The 16,162-nt window shown below is 40.4% G+C and overlaps 1 protein-coding gene across 1 annotated transcript; it reads right to left on the bottom strand.

Annotated features, from left to right (window-relative positions):
* Positions 1-575: 575 nt before the first annotated feature.
* Positions 576-16,162, bottom strand: gch1 (GTP cyclohydrolase 1). The gene is made up of 6 exons (XM_026153682.1): positions 15,709-16,162; positions 9,923-10,032; positions 5,627-5,682; positions 3,359-3,390; positions 2,578-2,662; positions 576-1,631 (listed from the first exon to the last, which is right to left on the bottom strand). The coding sequence occupies exons 1-6, from the start codon at positions 16,067-16,069 to the stop codon at positions 1,505-1,507; spliced, it is 771 nt and encodes a 256-aa protein (XP_026009467.1). The 5' UTR covers positions 16,070-16,162; the 3' UTR covers positions 576-1,504.

The following is a 16,162-nucleotide window of genomic DNA, read 5'->3' as shown; positions in this document are numbered from 1 at the left end:
TGTGTCAGAACAATGAGGCGACTGCTGAATGTTACAGGTGTTACAGGAGTGATACATCTCCTGTTGTTAGGCCTGCAGGTATCAGGCTTGTGATGTTCTCCTTTATCTCATAGTGGACAGAAATTATTTTTTGGAGTGGCACAAATAATTTGTGTGGCATCAAATTTGATGCAGAACAGCTGATTGTTCTGTAGAAAGTTTGAAATGTTTATTTAAAAAAACGCTTTGGCTGCATTTTTAGGTAAACAGCTGCAAAAAACTTTGTTTACAAAAGTTACTTTTTTGAAGAAGTAACTATATAATTAATTGCCCAACATTTGTCATTATATACTGCATTTTGCAGACAGAGAGTTACAGACTCTCTCCCAGACCACAGACTCATAATACAAGTCAGAAAACAAAAGAAAGTTGTGTTTTCAAAATTGGAGTTCAAGTTATTTTTACTTCCAATAGTGTTGACATACTACACAGGTCATGAACAAGATTTGAAATTTTCATTGTAAGTGGGCTAAAGCACTTAATTAAAAGTAGTCTAACATAAATGTAAATGCTGTAATTTGATTATTTTGGATGGATTCGATGCTGGCGTGACCACAGTGCACACGTCTAATGTTGCTCACAGTGGTTCAAGGGACTGCTCAGGGAGATTGTGTGTTCGCTCAGAGACATGAAAATTTAGAGGGAACATTGACTATAAGTATCTGAGTTTGCACGTTTGACCAAGTGCTACCACATTAATAGACAGATGAAGCCGTTAATTTAAAAAGGGCTTGTAGTGACACGGACTCCTCTGGGCTGTTAGACTGTAATGGAAATATTTGATGTTTTTCTAATGCACTTTGGTCAGGGTTAGCTGCCAAGTGTTGCTTGATGTTCTCTCTGAATCTACTGACTTAACATAGGCACCGCTTTTAGTGAGGACATTCTTTGGATTCTGATTCATTAGTTTTTCAAACCTAAAAGTATTTTTGTTTTGTTTTTTATGGCTTTCAGTCAACAAAATCTGAACCGCTTAGTGTCAAAATTACAGATAATTAAGGAAATACTGGTGGAAATATTTATGCTGTTAGTTTGCTTTTGTCTTTGTGTTATTTACTTGTGTCAGTGAGTATCCGGAGGAGTTAAAAGGACCGGTTACTTTTACAGGGAGGGAATTCTCTCCATAAACTGTCCTTCCATTTTTCCTCGAGGCCTGTGACTGATATTTGAAAGACGAGCACACACACACAACACAAAAGAGCTCAAAGTCTGTCCTGTCGTCTAAAAGCAAACAACGTGTAAACCAGTGGCCTCGCACTAAAATCACAGAGGTAACAGTTCACTTTATCCGATGAGCACAATAACACAGAAAACACCCGCCTCTGCCTTTGATGAGATGGAAACAAACACACGCACACACTTGTACAAACACACTCACACACACACGCAGGTAGCACGGCAGCTGGTTCATGTAGGTTGGAGGTAACCCCAGGCAACAGGAGGAAGGCGAGAAGCTTCATCCCCCTCAACTTTTGATGAGCCTCAGAAACTCGTCGCGGGTTTTTGGATCCTCTCTAAAGTTCCCCAGCATGGTGCTGGTGACGGTTTTACTGTTCATCTTCTGAACGCCTCGCATCACCATACACATGTGACTGCAAGGAGGAAGACAGGAAAGATAAAAAGATTTGATCCAAAAGAAGAGACAAGTGCAAAGACCAAGTCATTTATTCGCTGAGCAACTGAAATGTTTTTAAACGGTTAGAACCTGGAAATTTGTCCAAGAATTTGCGACAATATCATTAAAGGTGAAGAATTTCACATTCAGCAAGCAATTTTTGATTTCTCAGGTCACCTGGTGGGAGGACACCGAAATAATCTCTAAACAGTTGTGGTCTGACTTGAGGTCCCTCTCAGACAGAATGAGAAAGTTTTGCAAATAATTTCCATCATGTTGGAATCAATCTGAGCCAGTCTGTACCGAAGAGTGCAACTCGTCTGCAACACATTTTGATTATCAGCCGGTCGTATTCTGGTTATCTCATATATAACTGTTAACTTTGCACTGTAGGGGGATCTTTGTGAGATTTGCCACATTGTAATAATCGTAGTGTGGAACTAGCTAACAACACTGACTCCTTAGTGGCTTTCAAAGTCTCTTGCACTGTTTTTCCTTGGCAGTGCTTGTCCTGTTGTTTGTTGAAGGTCATCCTGCTACACTGTAACAGACAGATGGTTCATGCAATTGCCACCCAAGTGTTTGTTTAAAGTTCCTGACCTTTTCCAACCCTAATTCTAACTTCCTGTCCATGTGACAATTCATAAAGGGTTTCAAAATACTTTAATGCCTATACCATGACAACATTATCATTTAAGAACTCTTAAGTGGTAATAAGCCATGTTTTAATACAGATCCTGGTTCCTTCTGGAAATGCAGATTTCTCACATTACATTTATTCCCCCTGAAAGTTCGTGCAGTGACAACAAACCTTTACAGTTGGGCAGAGAAAAGAAGACGAATGGAGAAAGCAAGGGAAAGGAACACAAGATAATACATTTTAAAAGTAAAAGGTCATTTCACTTGTTGGTTCATGTACGTACGTTGCCTCGATGACAACTCCGACCCCAGTGGGCTGCAGTGCCTCTGTAATAGCTACAGCGATTTGTTTGGTCAACCTCTCCTGAACTGTGGACAGAGAGTACAAACAGACGTACGGCCAGAGCAAACAGTCAGGGATCAAGGGCAGTGCTGGTAGAAGTATTCAGTCCTCACAGGACCTCTGCTAACAAATGATCATTTACTGTGTTCGTGAGCTTTAATGTGGCTACATCGTTGTGTAAACATCGCCACAGATGGAGCTAATAAAGCTTTAATTACATTACACACCGTCAGGTAGTTTTTTTTTAATTTAATCAAAGTGTCAGGGCTCTCAAAAGGGACAACACATAAACTTGAGTATTTATGAGTTGGTCTTTGTTTTCATGCAAAATGTTTGATATTTTTACCATTTTGGGTCAAATCAATATCTCGCATAGCGGTGCTGAAGTGGTTACTCGAAGAAAAAAAAACAACTCAATTTTTGTTGTTTTTAATGGAAAATCATTCAAAAAACCCTCAAACTCAAACATTGAAGGCTCACCCAAAACCATAACCTGCTTTACTGTGCTTTCTGTACTTGACCCTGTAGGGCTTGACTTTATATTTGGGAAAAGATGGATGGTCACACACATTTTTACATCCAGCCCTTCCTGTCAGATCAAATGCAGTAAACCAACAGAATATTTCCCTGTGAGATGTAAAATAAAAGTGAAATAAAGCTAGTAAAAATCAAAGTACAAGCACACAAAAACTGCACGTTGACAGGAGGAGTTTATTTATTACCTTGTAGTCGACGGCTGTAGATCTCAACAATCCTGAGGAGGAGAGGGAAAGCATTAACACAGCCTCAGGGGAAATATGAGAGCAGTGAGTTTTAGCAGCAAAGATTAAAACGGTAAAAATAAATAAACATTTAGGGCTGACTCATGAATATAGGAAGGAAGACACAAAAAATGTGTTTTTTATGAAAATCTAAGTGAAAGAAGGACTCTGTTTTGGTTACTTTTCACTCAGAATAACTTCACTGAATAGACAAGCTAGAAAGGAATCGCCACATCTTGGCAACCGAGCATTTTTTCAACTAATGTGTTGTCTACAGTATTAAAAAATCCTCAATAATACTATTATTTAAGGCATGTAATCCTTGGTCCTTTTAATAAACTAGTGCCAACTACTATCTACAATGAGCGTATAATAACATACATTTGTATTTTTTTAAACCTGAACTGACTGGGGCTAGAAAAATGATCAGTTATCAAGACTTTTTAATCTTAGTATACGCCCCCTCCTGTCATTTGAATGGACATACACAATAAACCAGCTCCATTCAGTAATTTTAGAAGCAGACGCAGCTCTTGTAGATGTGCAGAATCCACCCGGTCTTCCCCTTCAACCTGTTGCTCTTCTCGGTGAGCAAAACCACTTTGGACAAACTCGACCCAAATCACCTTCAGGGAAATGTCACAAGAACAAACAGGCAGGCAGCATGCAGGAGATAACCCACTTTTTTTTAAGGGAGATGGTGGTGTAGCTAAAATCTTATTGGAGGCTTCAATGCAACTGGAAATTTTAAGCAAACAGCCTGCTTACATTCAGTGATGCAGATAAGACTTTGATGGTTGACAGCACCAAGAGATCATTATTTTATTCCTTAAATGATGTGAACTTTTTTGGTGGTTGTTGTAGGTCCAGGAGTCATTTAGAAAGTGCAACCGTCATGGCTTTCTTATCCTGACATCAAATGTGATGCGAACAAGTCTTCCCGAGTGTTCTCGAGGCTTTAGCTGGTTTGGGCTCACTATCCACTGAGAGAACGATTGCCTGGCTGTTTTTCTTTTCCCCTAAAGATAATGTGATAATGGACACAATGTGCTTTGTTTTAAAGGTGCAAAAGGGTCTGTATCTGTATAAATACACTTTATAATCATTTTTAATCATTTGATCATGACTGTGAAGCAAATTTGATGACTCTCTGACATGTGTAATAAAGCAGCGGTCCCCAACCTTTTTTGCGCCACGGACCGGTTTATGCCCGACAATATTTTCACGGACCGGCCTTTAAGGTGTCGCGGATAAATACAACAAAATAAAACTAGTACCGGTACCGAAAAAAAGAAAATTTATTCATAACACACGTGAAAAGACCCAGGAAAACCGAGTAAACGATAAAAACGATAACAAAATAACGCTGAAAACCAATAAAACCCCTGAAAACTATACATTTCACACCTGAGCCTCAACTCTCGCGGCCCGGTACCAAACGACTCACGGACCGGTACCGGTCCGAGGCCCGGGGGTTGGGGACCGCTGTAATAAAGGAATAACAAAATTATAATAAAATAACATTGGATGGAACAAAGCGCAAGGCAGTATTTTAAAGGTTATTCTTTGCAGGTCTAAATGTTTGTTAACCAAATTTGAACTATATCAGCAGGCTGATAATATATTAGCCATTTGCTGATATACTGGTATTGGCATTTGTAAAAGTAGATAAATGAAAATTTAAAAAGTACAGAGGAGACAGCAGAAACAGAAAAAACAAGTCATAATTACTAAATATCGGTACTGGCATCTGTCTTAAAAACTCGTGTATAATGATGTGAAGCTTCACTGGCGATCTGCCTGAAAACAAAGCCAAACTTTATAAAGAAACCTTATGACCGCAATCATGAATATCAAGAGCTGTCACTCTTATGTCAGTATATTTTTTATTATTTTAATTATTTTGTTAGGAAAAAAAACAACATTGTGATGTTCTCCATAACAGAAAAATAACTATATTCTCTTGAGATAATCTTAAAACTTAATCTGAAAGTGTAGTTTACTGATTCCACTTGTAGGGATTTCACTTAGAGATGCTCTAAGTGAACGGTGTAGCTGCTGCCGTCGCAGTGACTCTCCAGTACTGCGTTAGTAAGGGGTGTTAGCCTGTAAGCCTGAGGGTATTGGGGTCAGTGGGTAGTACACACACAAGTTTTAATAATCAGCTTAAACACACACACACACGCACAGATAATGTGACAGTTATGACAATAGAGTAAATGTACTTACCTGGCTAGCTTGCTGAGGCCCAGAACTCTCTTGTTTGGGAGGTATCCAATGTGAACCTGCAGAAAGTGACAAGCTCAAGGTTAACCCTGCTCTCATTCTGGCTTATGATACAACTCACTAATGGTATAATTATGAACTGAGGTGTTACTGATCCCAGCTCAGCTCAACGCTGCACGGCGGGACAGCTGTTGCTGAACGTGTCAGCCAGTATAGCTAAAGCTCTCGACCTCATTAGCCTCAGTTCTGATCGTTTCACATACTAATTTGACTACGTTCAAATCTAATCTTCAGCTTCTCGTAACATAATCAGAGTTTCTCGAAACTCATCACCAAGTAGCTGCTGGGCTCACAGCAGATGTCTGCCCCTCCCTGGTTTCTTCCTGTTAAAAGGGAGTTTTTCCTCCCCGCTGTTGCCAAATGCTTGCTCATACAAAGTTGTGTGCTTGTTGGAGTTTTTTCTGTATAACTGTAGTGACCTTACAATATAAAACATCTTGAGGTGACTATTGTTGTGATTTGATGTTGAATAAGTAAAATTGAACTGACTGTACAGGATACTGACCCTCCCCGTTTTCTTATTAGCCGTGCTTTCATGACACAATTCTTTCTGATACTCCAATAAATAAAGATTCAGTTGCACAACTAAAACAAGTGTGGCCACGTTATTCTTAGCAGAAACCTTTATCTTGACCCGGATGGGCCTCACAGGCCGCTGGTTGCCCCAATCATGTAATAAAGCTGTTCTTTTTGCTACAAGTGTTCCTGAAGCGTCAACCTTTCTCAGATTCATCTTCTTCTCCATGCAGCTTGGAAGTAGGTGAAGTTGTATTTTAATTTGTTCTTAGCCTCAACCTCAACACGGGCTTCTCTTTTTCATCTTTCTTTGTTTTCTCATCACACTGGAGTTTGAAGCTCCAACTCTGATCGATGGATAAGCACATCTTTGGCACAAACCAGTGTTTTAATCCAAGGACATGGCCCTGCTGTACACACTCCTTCCAACCCTACTGGATCTCTGGTCAGACATATTACATCTTTCTTCACTGACAGCTCAAGAAATGCATCCACCCCGCCCAGCAAACTGGAGTTAGTTAAAAGCTTTGCCATCAGGAGTAACAGTTTAAAGAGAAAACAGAATAAAGCCACAGGTGTACACTAATTGCCAATGCCAAGTTTCGCACATTAGGTACGAAGTGAACGTCAGGTTGATACGAACAACAGGAAGGAAAAGGAAGGCAATGAAAACCGAAGAGGCAGGCGGACAAGACGAGAGAAGCGAGAGACAGAGTCATCAGCTGGAAAATCACTGCTCGATGGCTGCAGGCTCCAATTCTCATACACACACATATACACACCAACACACACACTGGTACGCTCCACTCAAATGTCAGACGCAATTTTTTGACAAGACGAGAGAAAGGGCAGTGGCAACATGCGTGTGGAGATCTCTTTTCCCTTCAGATGTTACTTTTTTTAGTTCTCTGCTGCAGCGGCCTGATAGACCGACATCAAACGGGCCGAGCATGGCGGCTGCTTTTTTCACTTATCTGTCCCCGTTAGTCAGATTTACTGCCTCACGCTGTGAGTGAGGAGGGGGCAAGGCAAACAAAAAAAACCTCCTGAGGTTTACAACAGCTTAAGTGTAACACAATAACACTCCAACTCTTTTTCTTTTAATAGCCATATTTTGTTCATAGTTCTAAATATTTTGGCATATTTACTATTTGGAGGTTTCTCACTTAACCTGCTGGCAGCTGTTCTCAGCATCAGGCTCCGATTAAATCATTTTATGATACGAGGAAAATTTAGCGGGTAGGTGTTGAAGTGATTTCTTATTTTGTCCATCTTATTTATAGCACTGAGGTAATGCTAAATCACCTGAATGCACAGGTGTAAAACAAAAAGAAAGTGGTAAACTGGGCGCATGCGTCTGTCTGTGTACAATTTCATTCACTCTCACGATGAATGATTTTTCTCTAAAGATACGTGAATTTAAATGTTGGTGACATTTTGCTCTGTTCCCAGTCAGGATGATCCCACACTGGTTAAATAATGTTGAGGTCCAAACTCTGCAGAGCCAGATATTGTTCCATTGTGTATTTTTCCATCCAGGTGTGCTTTTACTGCATCGGCAGTGTGTTTAGGATTATTGACGATGATAAGCTGTTGCTTAAAAATGAAACTGTTGCAATAAGATCCTTTCGAGTACTGAAAAGATGGCTGTAGATGCAGGTTGTGCTCCTGCACAACCTGCAATGATTTGAAATTCAATTTTCAAATGTGGATTCATCACATTATCGGCCCACTAACTGTATGATATGGAATACATCAGCCTTTTCTCCCTCTTTCCCTCCCTCGAGAGTGGCTACTTGACACATGCCCTTTTAATAAGACCTTTTTTGATAAGGCTTAAGTAAACAATAGATGGATGAACTGAAGGGTCAGGTCACTGCAGGGTTTGTTCCTGTTTCTTAAGGCATGACTTTTAAATACTGTTCACCTGCTGCAGCTAGACTAGCAGCACTTTGAGAATCCCTTTGTTAGTGCAAAAACAGGCTTGTTATTTTTGGCATTTTTTTTTAGATTTAAACAAAAAAATCAAAGAAATTCTGGGTGGCTCAAGCGTTTTGCACAGTACTGTATGCTGATGGCATTTTAATATAGAAGTATCAAAATAAAATCAGGTATTTAGTCCTTGAATTGACTGATAAAAGTAATTTTTGTAATCATTCATATTTTTAGGACACTACTGAATACGTTACCTTTGTAAAAGAAGGCTGCAGATCATAACGCAAGTTATTAAATACAATATTTGGAGTGCCAAATGTCCTGATCAAACCAAACTGCTTTGTTTGTCCACAATTCATAGTTCTTTGGTTTTCCCAAAGCTCAGTACCCGATTGCTTGTTTTCCACAGGAAACACATCGCAGGGAAGAAGCAATTATGCCTGAATACAAGAACAAAGGACACATGTTTGTTCCAGTGTGTTTTCTCTTCAAACGTTTTCTGAAGAGTTGACATGATAGCATCTCTGCTGACTGCAAATCAGTCAAATGTTTTTAAACAGCTTATTCACTGAACAGCTGGCGACTACCTGCCCAGCAGAAGAGGAGGACCGAGACACCGCAAACAGACAGCCGGAGAGAGGGGCTGGATAAGAGGAAGTGCTGCTGATGATGACAAGAGGGGTGGGGGGGATTGATGCACATGAGTGGACACACTGCGAGAGGAGGCGTTTGTGTGATTCACTGCTGTCATCAGAACCCATTTACACCCGGTGGAAAAAGATCAGCTGCCAGCCTCCATTGTTTTAAATGACATGCACCTGCAGGTGAAGACGGAGGGAGAAGGGAAGCAGAGGAAGAAAAGCAGAAAGAGGGACGAGGCCAGTCTGCCGGTTGGTGGAGAGTAATGATATCAAAGGGGCAGAGAGGAGGCTGAAAACAGATCTCAGCTAATCTGATTGCTTCTAGTGTTCTCTGATGTCCAGACAAACGTCAGAGAGAAATGGTTTTTGAAGATACACATCTGGTTGCACGGCTTGATGTTTGTGGCAATTTTTTGTGCACTAAATTATGGGAAAATATATATATAGCGAAGTGCCTTGTGAGTAAAGCAGAGTGTTTGTTTATGTGTCTCTTTTTGCAGTCCAAAGATGCAATGAGATGTCAGCCACATCACATGGACTGCAGCTCCCTTTCTGCCCCAGCGGTCACCTGCATCTTTAGTCATTGTCCTGTTCCCATGGATGTAATTACATTTGTATCTAGTTGGAGGAGCGTGTCATTCTGTTTAGAGAAAATACGTTTTTATGTTGAATTTCATAATTTAAAATCAGGTCATTAAACAAATTATGACATTTAATGATGTCATTTTTAAAGAAAAGGTGCTAATGCTAATGCTAATTCCTCCCGCCCTTAGAAAATGAAGAGGTCACTGAACCGTTTGATGGGTATAAAAATGATGATTCCAGTAATGAAGCTTATAATGAACAGCAGCGATAAACAGAAATGTAGCATATTCTGCTATAGGAAAGTTACCAGGTTAAGCATTCAGCTAAGGAGGCCCACAGCAACCCTGCCGTGTCTCGTGGCCTGTTTATGTAATCATTCACTCAGGGAGCATGAAGTCACGTGCTTTACTAATACGAGATGGTGCGCACTGGTAACAGGTTCATTAGAAGGACTACTGAGCTTGTTCTGCGGGCCCCAAATTCCTGAAATGCATGGAATATCCTCATACACCATCAAGTTTGTGCTTTCAGAATCGCTCTGTGTGTGTGTGGTTTCTTTTACCCTGCCAAAGATGGGCACCAGGTGATGTTCACACATGGAGAACATGTCGATGTCTTTCACTATCACCATCTCATCGTGGTCTTCATCGAAGATGGCGTCATTCAGTACGTCTGAGGAAAAAAATGGGAGAGATTAAACATAAAGGAAAAGTCTAAATAAGGAACGGCAGAATAGATCAGCATGATCGCAAAAAGTAAATAATCAATCAACCAAACAAGAAATGCTGCAAAAAATTCAGGTAACAGTCAAATTCAGGCAAAAAGAGGTTTTTTGTTGTTGTTTGGCTTAAATTTTAAAAAACTAAAATAAAAAAAACAAAAACAATGCAGGATTTTTTCTTCTTGAGGGCAGACAGACTGAAGTGAACCAGCCATGCTGGAGGATGCCGGGTTCGCCTTGACCATTCAGCTGCCACGCCCTTTACGATGGACTTCAGTGTTTCTCTCTGGCAAACACCACTGTCTAATTATAGCTCTGCATCCTCCTTCGTGTGGTTGCCTTATTGCATTTTTTGGTTGCCGGGGTTCAATAAACTGTTTTATCTTTTGAACGTGACGGCGCAGACGCTTCTCGCTCTCATCGCAGCAGTTTTTAATTTCCTGACTTGCTATCTGCAAGAGGGAGAGGACGGAACACGGAGGGGTGAGGTCACCAAAACAACAGAACACACTGACTTGTTGCTTCGGCTTCTGCTGCTTATTTTATCACTGTGCACATAAAGGGAGAGGCCTGTGGGGTTGACAAGACCGATACATATTTTTCCTGTCACCACCTTTTTTTGTATTTTAGCAAGCTAACAACAAATTAGAGCAAACCACAGTGTTCAAATGTTGACCTGATCACCAACATTATTATAGCTCACACTTTAATGTCTGAACCATTCATTCTTGTAATCATTTTTCCAATAGACTAGAGTTGCAATGGTTAGTTCAATAACTGCCAGTATTTTTGTTGTTATTTTTCCAGTTCAGGGTTGAAGGGCCTTTCTCAACTGCCAATGAGCGAATGGCAGGATACGGCCTGTACAGGCTGCTGTTCCATGAAACTGCCAATATTTTAAAAAAATCACTGAAATCCTTCTTCAAGTAAAAATAAAAACAGACATTTTTAGCCTCTTATATACGAAGAGTCTCTGTTTTGCTCTGTTTTATTTATTTTATTCTGTTTTATAACACAAAACTCAGGAGTGGAGCTTTGGACTGTTGCTCATACAAAACAAGACTTTTAGAAACATCATCTGGGGGGATAGGAAACCTAAGAAGTGTATTTTGGTCTTAAACAATTTTCAAACCTCAGGCAAATTTCGGTGCACCTCATATTTCATTACAGGGTGATGATGAAGCCATCTACATCCACATGCCCCCCAATTTATAGTGACCATCTGGAACTATATGATTCTAGCTTTAGAACAGACAGAAGACATCCACAGGAGCAGGGCTTTCAAAGCTTTGCAGTCTTTTAAACACTGGTTTTTGGTTTAATCTGGGGATGAGCAGTACTGCTGGCTTTTTAGGTACTTCTACTGGGATCAGCAAAGCTGGATATATATTTTAACCCTGTGGATGGAGGCTTTAAGAATTCCATCTATCTAAAGTCTATGTGGTGTCTCTAAGGCAAGACGTATTGACCTACAAACGAGATCCTGAATGAGTGCTGCCTTCAGGTTGACACGGTAACAAAGCGGTAATCGTGTTTGAAAGTTTTGCAATCAAGAGCAAAGTTAAAATAGTGTGGGAACACAGCAAAGTCAATAAAGTGCTACACGAAGCAACCAACAGTTTATTCAACCTTTTATTACCGTCAGACAAAAAGTGCACTTTTGAATAAATTTAATATGGAAAATACTAATTTTTCCCTAAATTTGGCACCATTCAAAGTATTCAGAGTTGCTGTTTTCAGAGACCCTGTCAGATCATGCATGACTAGATTATTGTAAGATCCAAGAAAACTTAAAACTGCGACTATTTCCAGGAAATTTCTACAAGCTAAAGTCAGTCATTTTTAAGGTTTACTGGATCTACAAATACCAAGACTGTGTGAATGAATTAGGACTGTAAGAAAAAGTGTGAATGCTACACAGTGCTAAGGGGTTAAAACCTGCCTGATCCAGTTTGTTGCAGCAATGTCCTCAGATCGAGCTGTTGTAGTGAAGCACAGTCATCCTTTAAGGTCATTTCAGTCATTACAGCTTCTGAACCTCTAGTTCAAAGGAAAGTTTCATTTCTTTCAGACATAATCAAGTGTGCACCCTGAAGGAAAATAATGATAATCAACATTAACTAAGCAAAGCCAACAAAGGTTGGCTTGGACACCCTGTGGCTGCCAGAGAGAGACCAGGCATTTATCAGGTAATGACAGTGTTACTCATCATCTGTGCTTACAATAGGGCTGCCTCCTGTGTGTGAATGAATACCACAAAGACGCACGCAGAATGAAGAGGCCACATGTTATCACGTTTTGAGCGAAGCAGGAAATGGTGCCGTGAATGACAAAAGACATAAGCAAATAATGGGGACACAAACTCACTGCTCCAGGTTATAGATAAATAGGAGTTTGTGCTGAACAGTCAGAAGGTTTAGATGATGACTCAGATTCTCAGTCACCATGCAGCACATGCAGGAAGCTTTCTGATTATTCCTAAAAATTTTTAAGCTTGCTAAGTGGCCCTATCATACAGCCTGGCTCATATGTAACTGTCTTCAGTGACGAGAAGAACAAGGAGTTTTACACAAGATGTTATGGCCCACAGCTTGATGTCACATTAAGTGGTCATTCTAATATTGGCTGTAGGTTTGGATACAAGGTAGATAAAGGACATCCACCCAGCATTCCAATAGGATGATGCTGCCACCACCATGCCTCACTGTAAGAATGGTAATAGCAGGTGATCGGCAGTGTCATTCATTCATAACAATTCATTATTCACATTAATTAATATTTTCTCATCCAGGGAGGATTGTCCTGTCTCAAGATAAAATGATAAAATTAAGATGGTTTAAACACAGATACATAAATTCAGATTGGAGCAGAAACAATTTGTACATTAACTGTTTAATAAATTGCCAAATAAAAAAAACTGTTGTTTTCTTTATTTATTAATCAGCTGGGTGTTCTTCTGAGTTATGATCTTGTAAACCACTCTACAGATGGAGGCATAACCAAGATAAAGGGAATTACTCAAACTTTGTTTGACTGATTTGCAGTGACCCTTTTCTTTTCTTTTTTCTTTTTTTGTTACAATGAGTCCAATCCATGTCATCAAAAAGCACCTTCAACACAACAGAGCTGCCAGACTCAGTCACTGTGTGGTTTAAGCCCACATCCTTCTATCACTGCATGCCTGAAAATGTGGTGGAAGATGTAACAGACCGGCGATGACAATGCTTAAAATTAAGGTTTAGATTTTAAAAGGCCTCCTTTCACTTGTTCATGTTTTGTAAGACATTTTTCATGAAGAACATGCAACCATTTGGTGAGTCTAACTTATTTCTCTGACAATAAATTAAAAAACAAACAAAAAACAAAACAAAAAAGAAAATATGCTTTGGTTTTTTGTTTTTGTTTTAACAATTCTGTAGAAACCAATTTGAGCGTTAATAGGCTGATGGTTAATGAAAACATTAGGTGCAAACTCCATCTACTTATGAATTAAAAGCATGACATTTGCACTAAACAGAAAAACATCTTCCTTTAAATAACAGCCAGGGAAACATTACAGATCAGAAGTCCTGTTTAATCCCTGCATAACTTTTCTTTACTAAGGTTGTGTTCGTCATGTGCTCGACAGCAAGAGGATTTTAGGCTCAGGTTGTGATGAAAGCTGAACCCATGACCCACACACACAAACACATAAACGCACTGAGCAAACAGTGCGATACTTCTCTCAAAATGCTATAACTCTCCACAAACATCCAGCTGCGACCTCCAATACATGTGTTTTTTGTTTTCTCTGATTTTCAGTAAGTCAACGGGGAGGCTCCTGCAACAACCAATCAGCAGGCAGATGGTGCAACGCCACCGCCTAAACAACAACGCATGCAAAGCCATCATTGTCCATACCATCAACTGAGAAGAGCTGAGAAGAGCTTCAGGTAGATGTAACCATGCTATGAGTTCAGTCAGGTTAACATTAAATTTAAAAAAACAAACAAAAAACAAACATGAATTAACTGTCTCAACTGGTGCCCACACATGTTTCTCCATTGCATTCCTTCTTTTTAAAGCTGCATAACACACACACACACACACACACACACACACACACACACACACACACACACACACACACACACACACACACACACACACACACACACACACACAACCCCAACACCCAAACTACCTCCAGATGCAGTTCTGGAGGGGGCAGATCCCCAAATCTAGCCACTCCAACATGCTGAAGGATGGAGAAAAAAGCCCATGTGGAACTGACACTGCACAGCCCTTCTCCAACGTGCTGCAGTAAACCTCCTCACAGCAGCAGGCCAGCCAGCCGGCTCAGCTGGACCAAACATGACATAAATCTAGCAAAGCCTCGGAGAGTGGGTCTTTTCCACGACGACTTTCACCTAAAAAGTTTTAAAAAGAACTGTCTCATCACATTACCTGATATAAAGGGCTGCAAGTGATGATTATTTACTTTTAGGGATGTATCTAGAAATTAATCTGGCAATTTAGTAGTCATTGGTATTAAACCTAAAGTTTGACGAGAGTCCTTGCACACTAATGGATAAATCCTCAGGAAGCAGGATATGGTGCTTTTATCAAATGTTTTATTAGCTTCAAACAAGCAGAAACAGCACAGGTGAAGTAATGAAAACATTATAAGATTCTTATATTTGTATTTTAGACATAATTATTGTTTTGTTTTTTTCATTTGGCAGGAAACACAAAATTAAATCCATCTTTCCACTGAATTTGTGTTTCAGTTGTGTGTGTGTGTGTGTGTGTGTGTGGGGGGCTTTTATTTATTTTTATTGGTTTTTTTGTTTTTTGTTTTTTGAGGGGGGAGGTGGTCTCCCAGCGTTAATCAGTTAAACATTACATGGCTGTGAGCCAGCTTCTATTATATAATCAGCTTGTGAGGTAGATGCATTGTGCTTATGTGCTTTATTTTATGCTTAAATTACTTGAATATATTTTACCACACTTCTATCTGAAAAGCAATAAACGATGATTTGCTGTGTAAAGCTTAAAACTAAAACATAAAAGATCAAATGCTGCTTTCGCATGAATGATAATTCATGATAACACTGTTATCTGCCTTTCAAACTTAAATCTGCTTTTCCTTTAAAAAAAATCACGTATCCTGTCCCACTACTACTGTCCAAAGCTTTACATTATTAGCGTTATGCATTCACAAAAATATGACGAAAGCCGGCTGAGAGGGGAAACTCTTGAATTTTATAAAAGCCGTTTATAAATGATGGTAATTACTTAATTATGTATTTGTCAGAGGTCTCGTCTCATTTTTAAATTCCCCCCACTCAGATTGGCACCTGTTAAAATACTTTATAAAGAAGCCGATGACCTCGATCACCTGACTTTTTTTTTTTTCAAAACCAATAGGAACAAAGTACACCCCACTAAAACAGTCAAGTATCACTAACTGTGCTATATTTCCCTGTGATGGTCCTGACGGAGCACATGTGCACTCTCGGCTCTTTGCGCACTGAGTTTTGGGACGTGTTCTTTCTCCTGTCACACCTGTTGACCGCGGCGCAAATCCCCGGCACCTCTGAGCGGCTTTGTGGATTTAAAAAACAAAAAACAAAAACACAACTCACCGATAATTTTCTCCTGGTAGCCTTTAGTGAAGAACTGCATGGCCGTGGCAGCCCTCCAGGGGGTTTTGAGGAGTCCCTGCCGCTGCGGGTTCTCCCCGAGACCCCGCAGGATGGTGGTGTAGGCAGCGGCCAGGGACGGCAAGCTCATCTCGTTGTCCTCCAGGCTCCTGGTGCGCTCCTCCTTCCAGCTCTCCATCACAGCGGAGGTCGACCGGTGCGGAGCGGATTCTGCTGCCGGTGCCTGAGGACCGCCGGCTGCCCGCTTCACCATCCCGTCAAAGTGGCCGTTGAGCACGGAACCGCCGTCCCCGTTGTCCTTCTTCTCGTTTGAGCTGTACTTGTTCTGCTTGGAGCGGTCCATCGCTGCGGTTCTCTTGCCTTCTTAGTTGAGCACTTGTTGCATCAGTTTCTGACGGGTACTTTAGTTTGAGTTCAAGTGGGCGACACGGTTGCA

This window comes from Astatotilapia calliptera, chromosome 1, assembly GCF_900246225.1.
Source record: "Astatotilapia calliptera chromosome 1, fAstCal1.2, whole genome shotgun sequence".
In the NCBI taxonomy this organism is placed as follows: Eukaryota; Metazoa; Chordata; class Actinopteri; order Cichliformes; family Cichlidae; genus Astatotilapia; species Astatotilapia calliptera.
Note: the sequence above shows the minus strand (reverse complement) of the source record. Positions and strands in the feature narration are given on the sequence as shown.

Excerpts from the sequence above, each read along its gene's own strand:
- gch1 (XM_026153682.1), bottom strand. The coding sequence starts at position 16,069 with ATGGACCGCTCCAAGCAGAACAAGTACAGCTCAAACGAGAAGAAGGAC. Across the intron at positions 5,683-9,922 it reads TGGTGCCCATCTTTGGCAGG|GTTCACATTGGATACCTCCC; the intron begins GTAAAAGAAACC and ends CACTTTCTGCAG. Across the intron at positions 2,663-3,358 it reads CTACAGCCGTCGACTACAAG|TTCAGGAGAGGTTGACCAAA; the intron begins GTAATAAATAAA and ends CTCTGTCCACAG.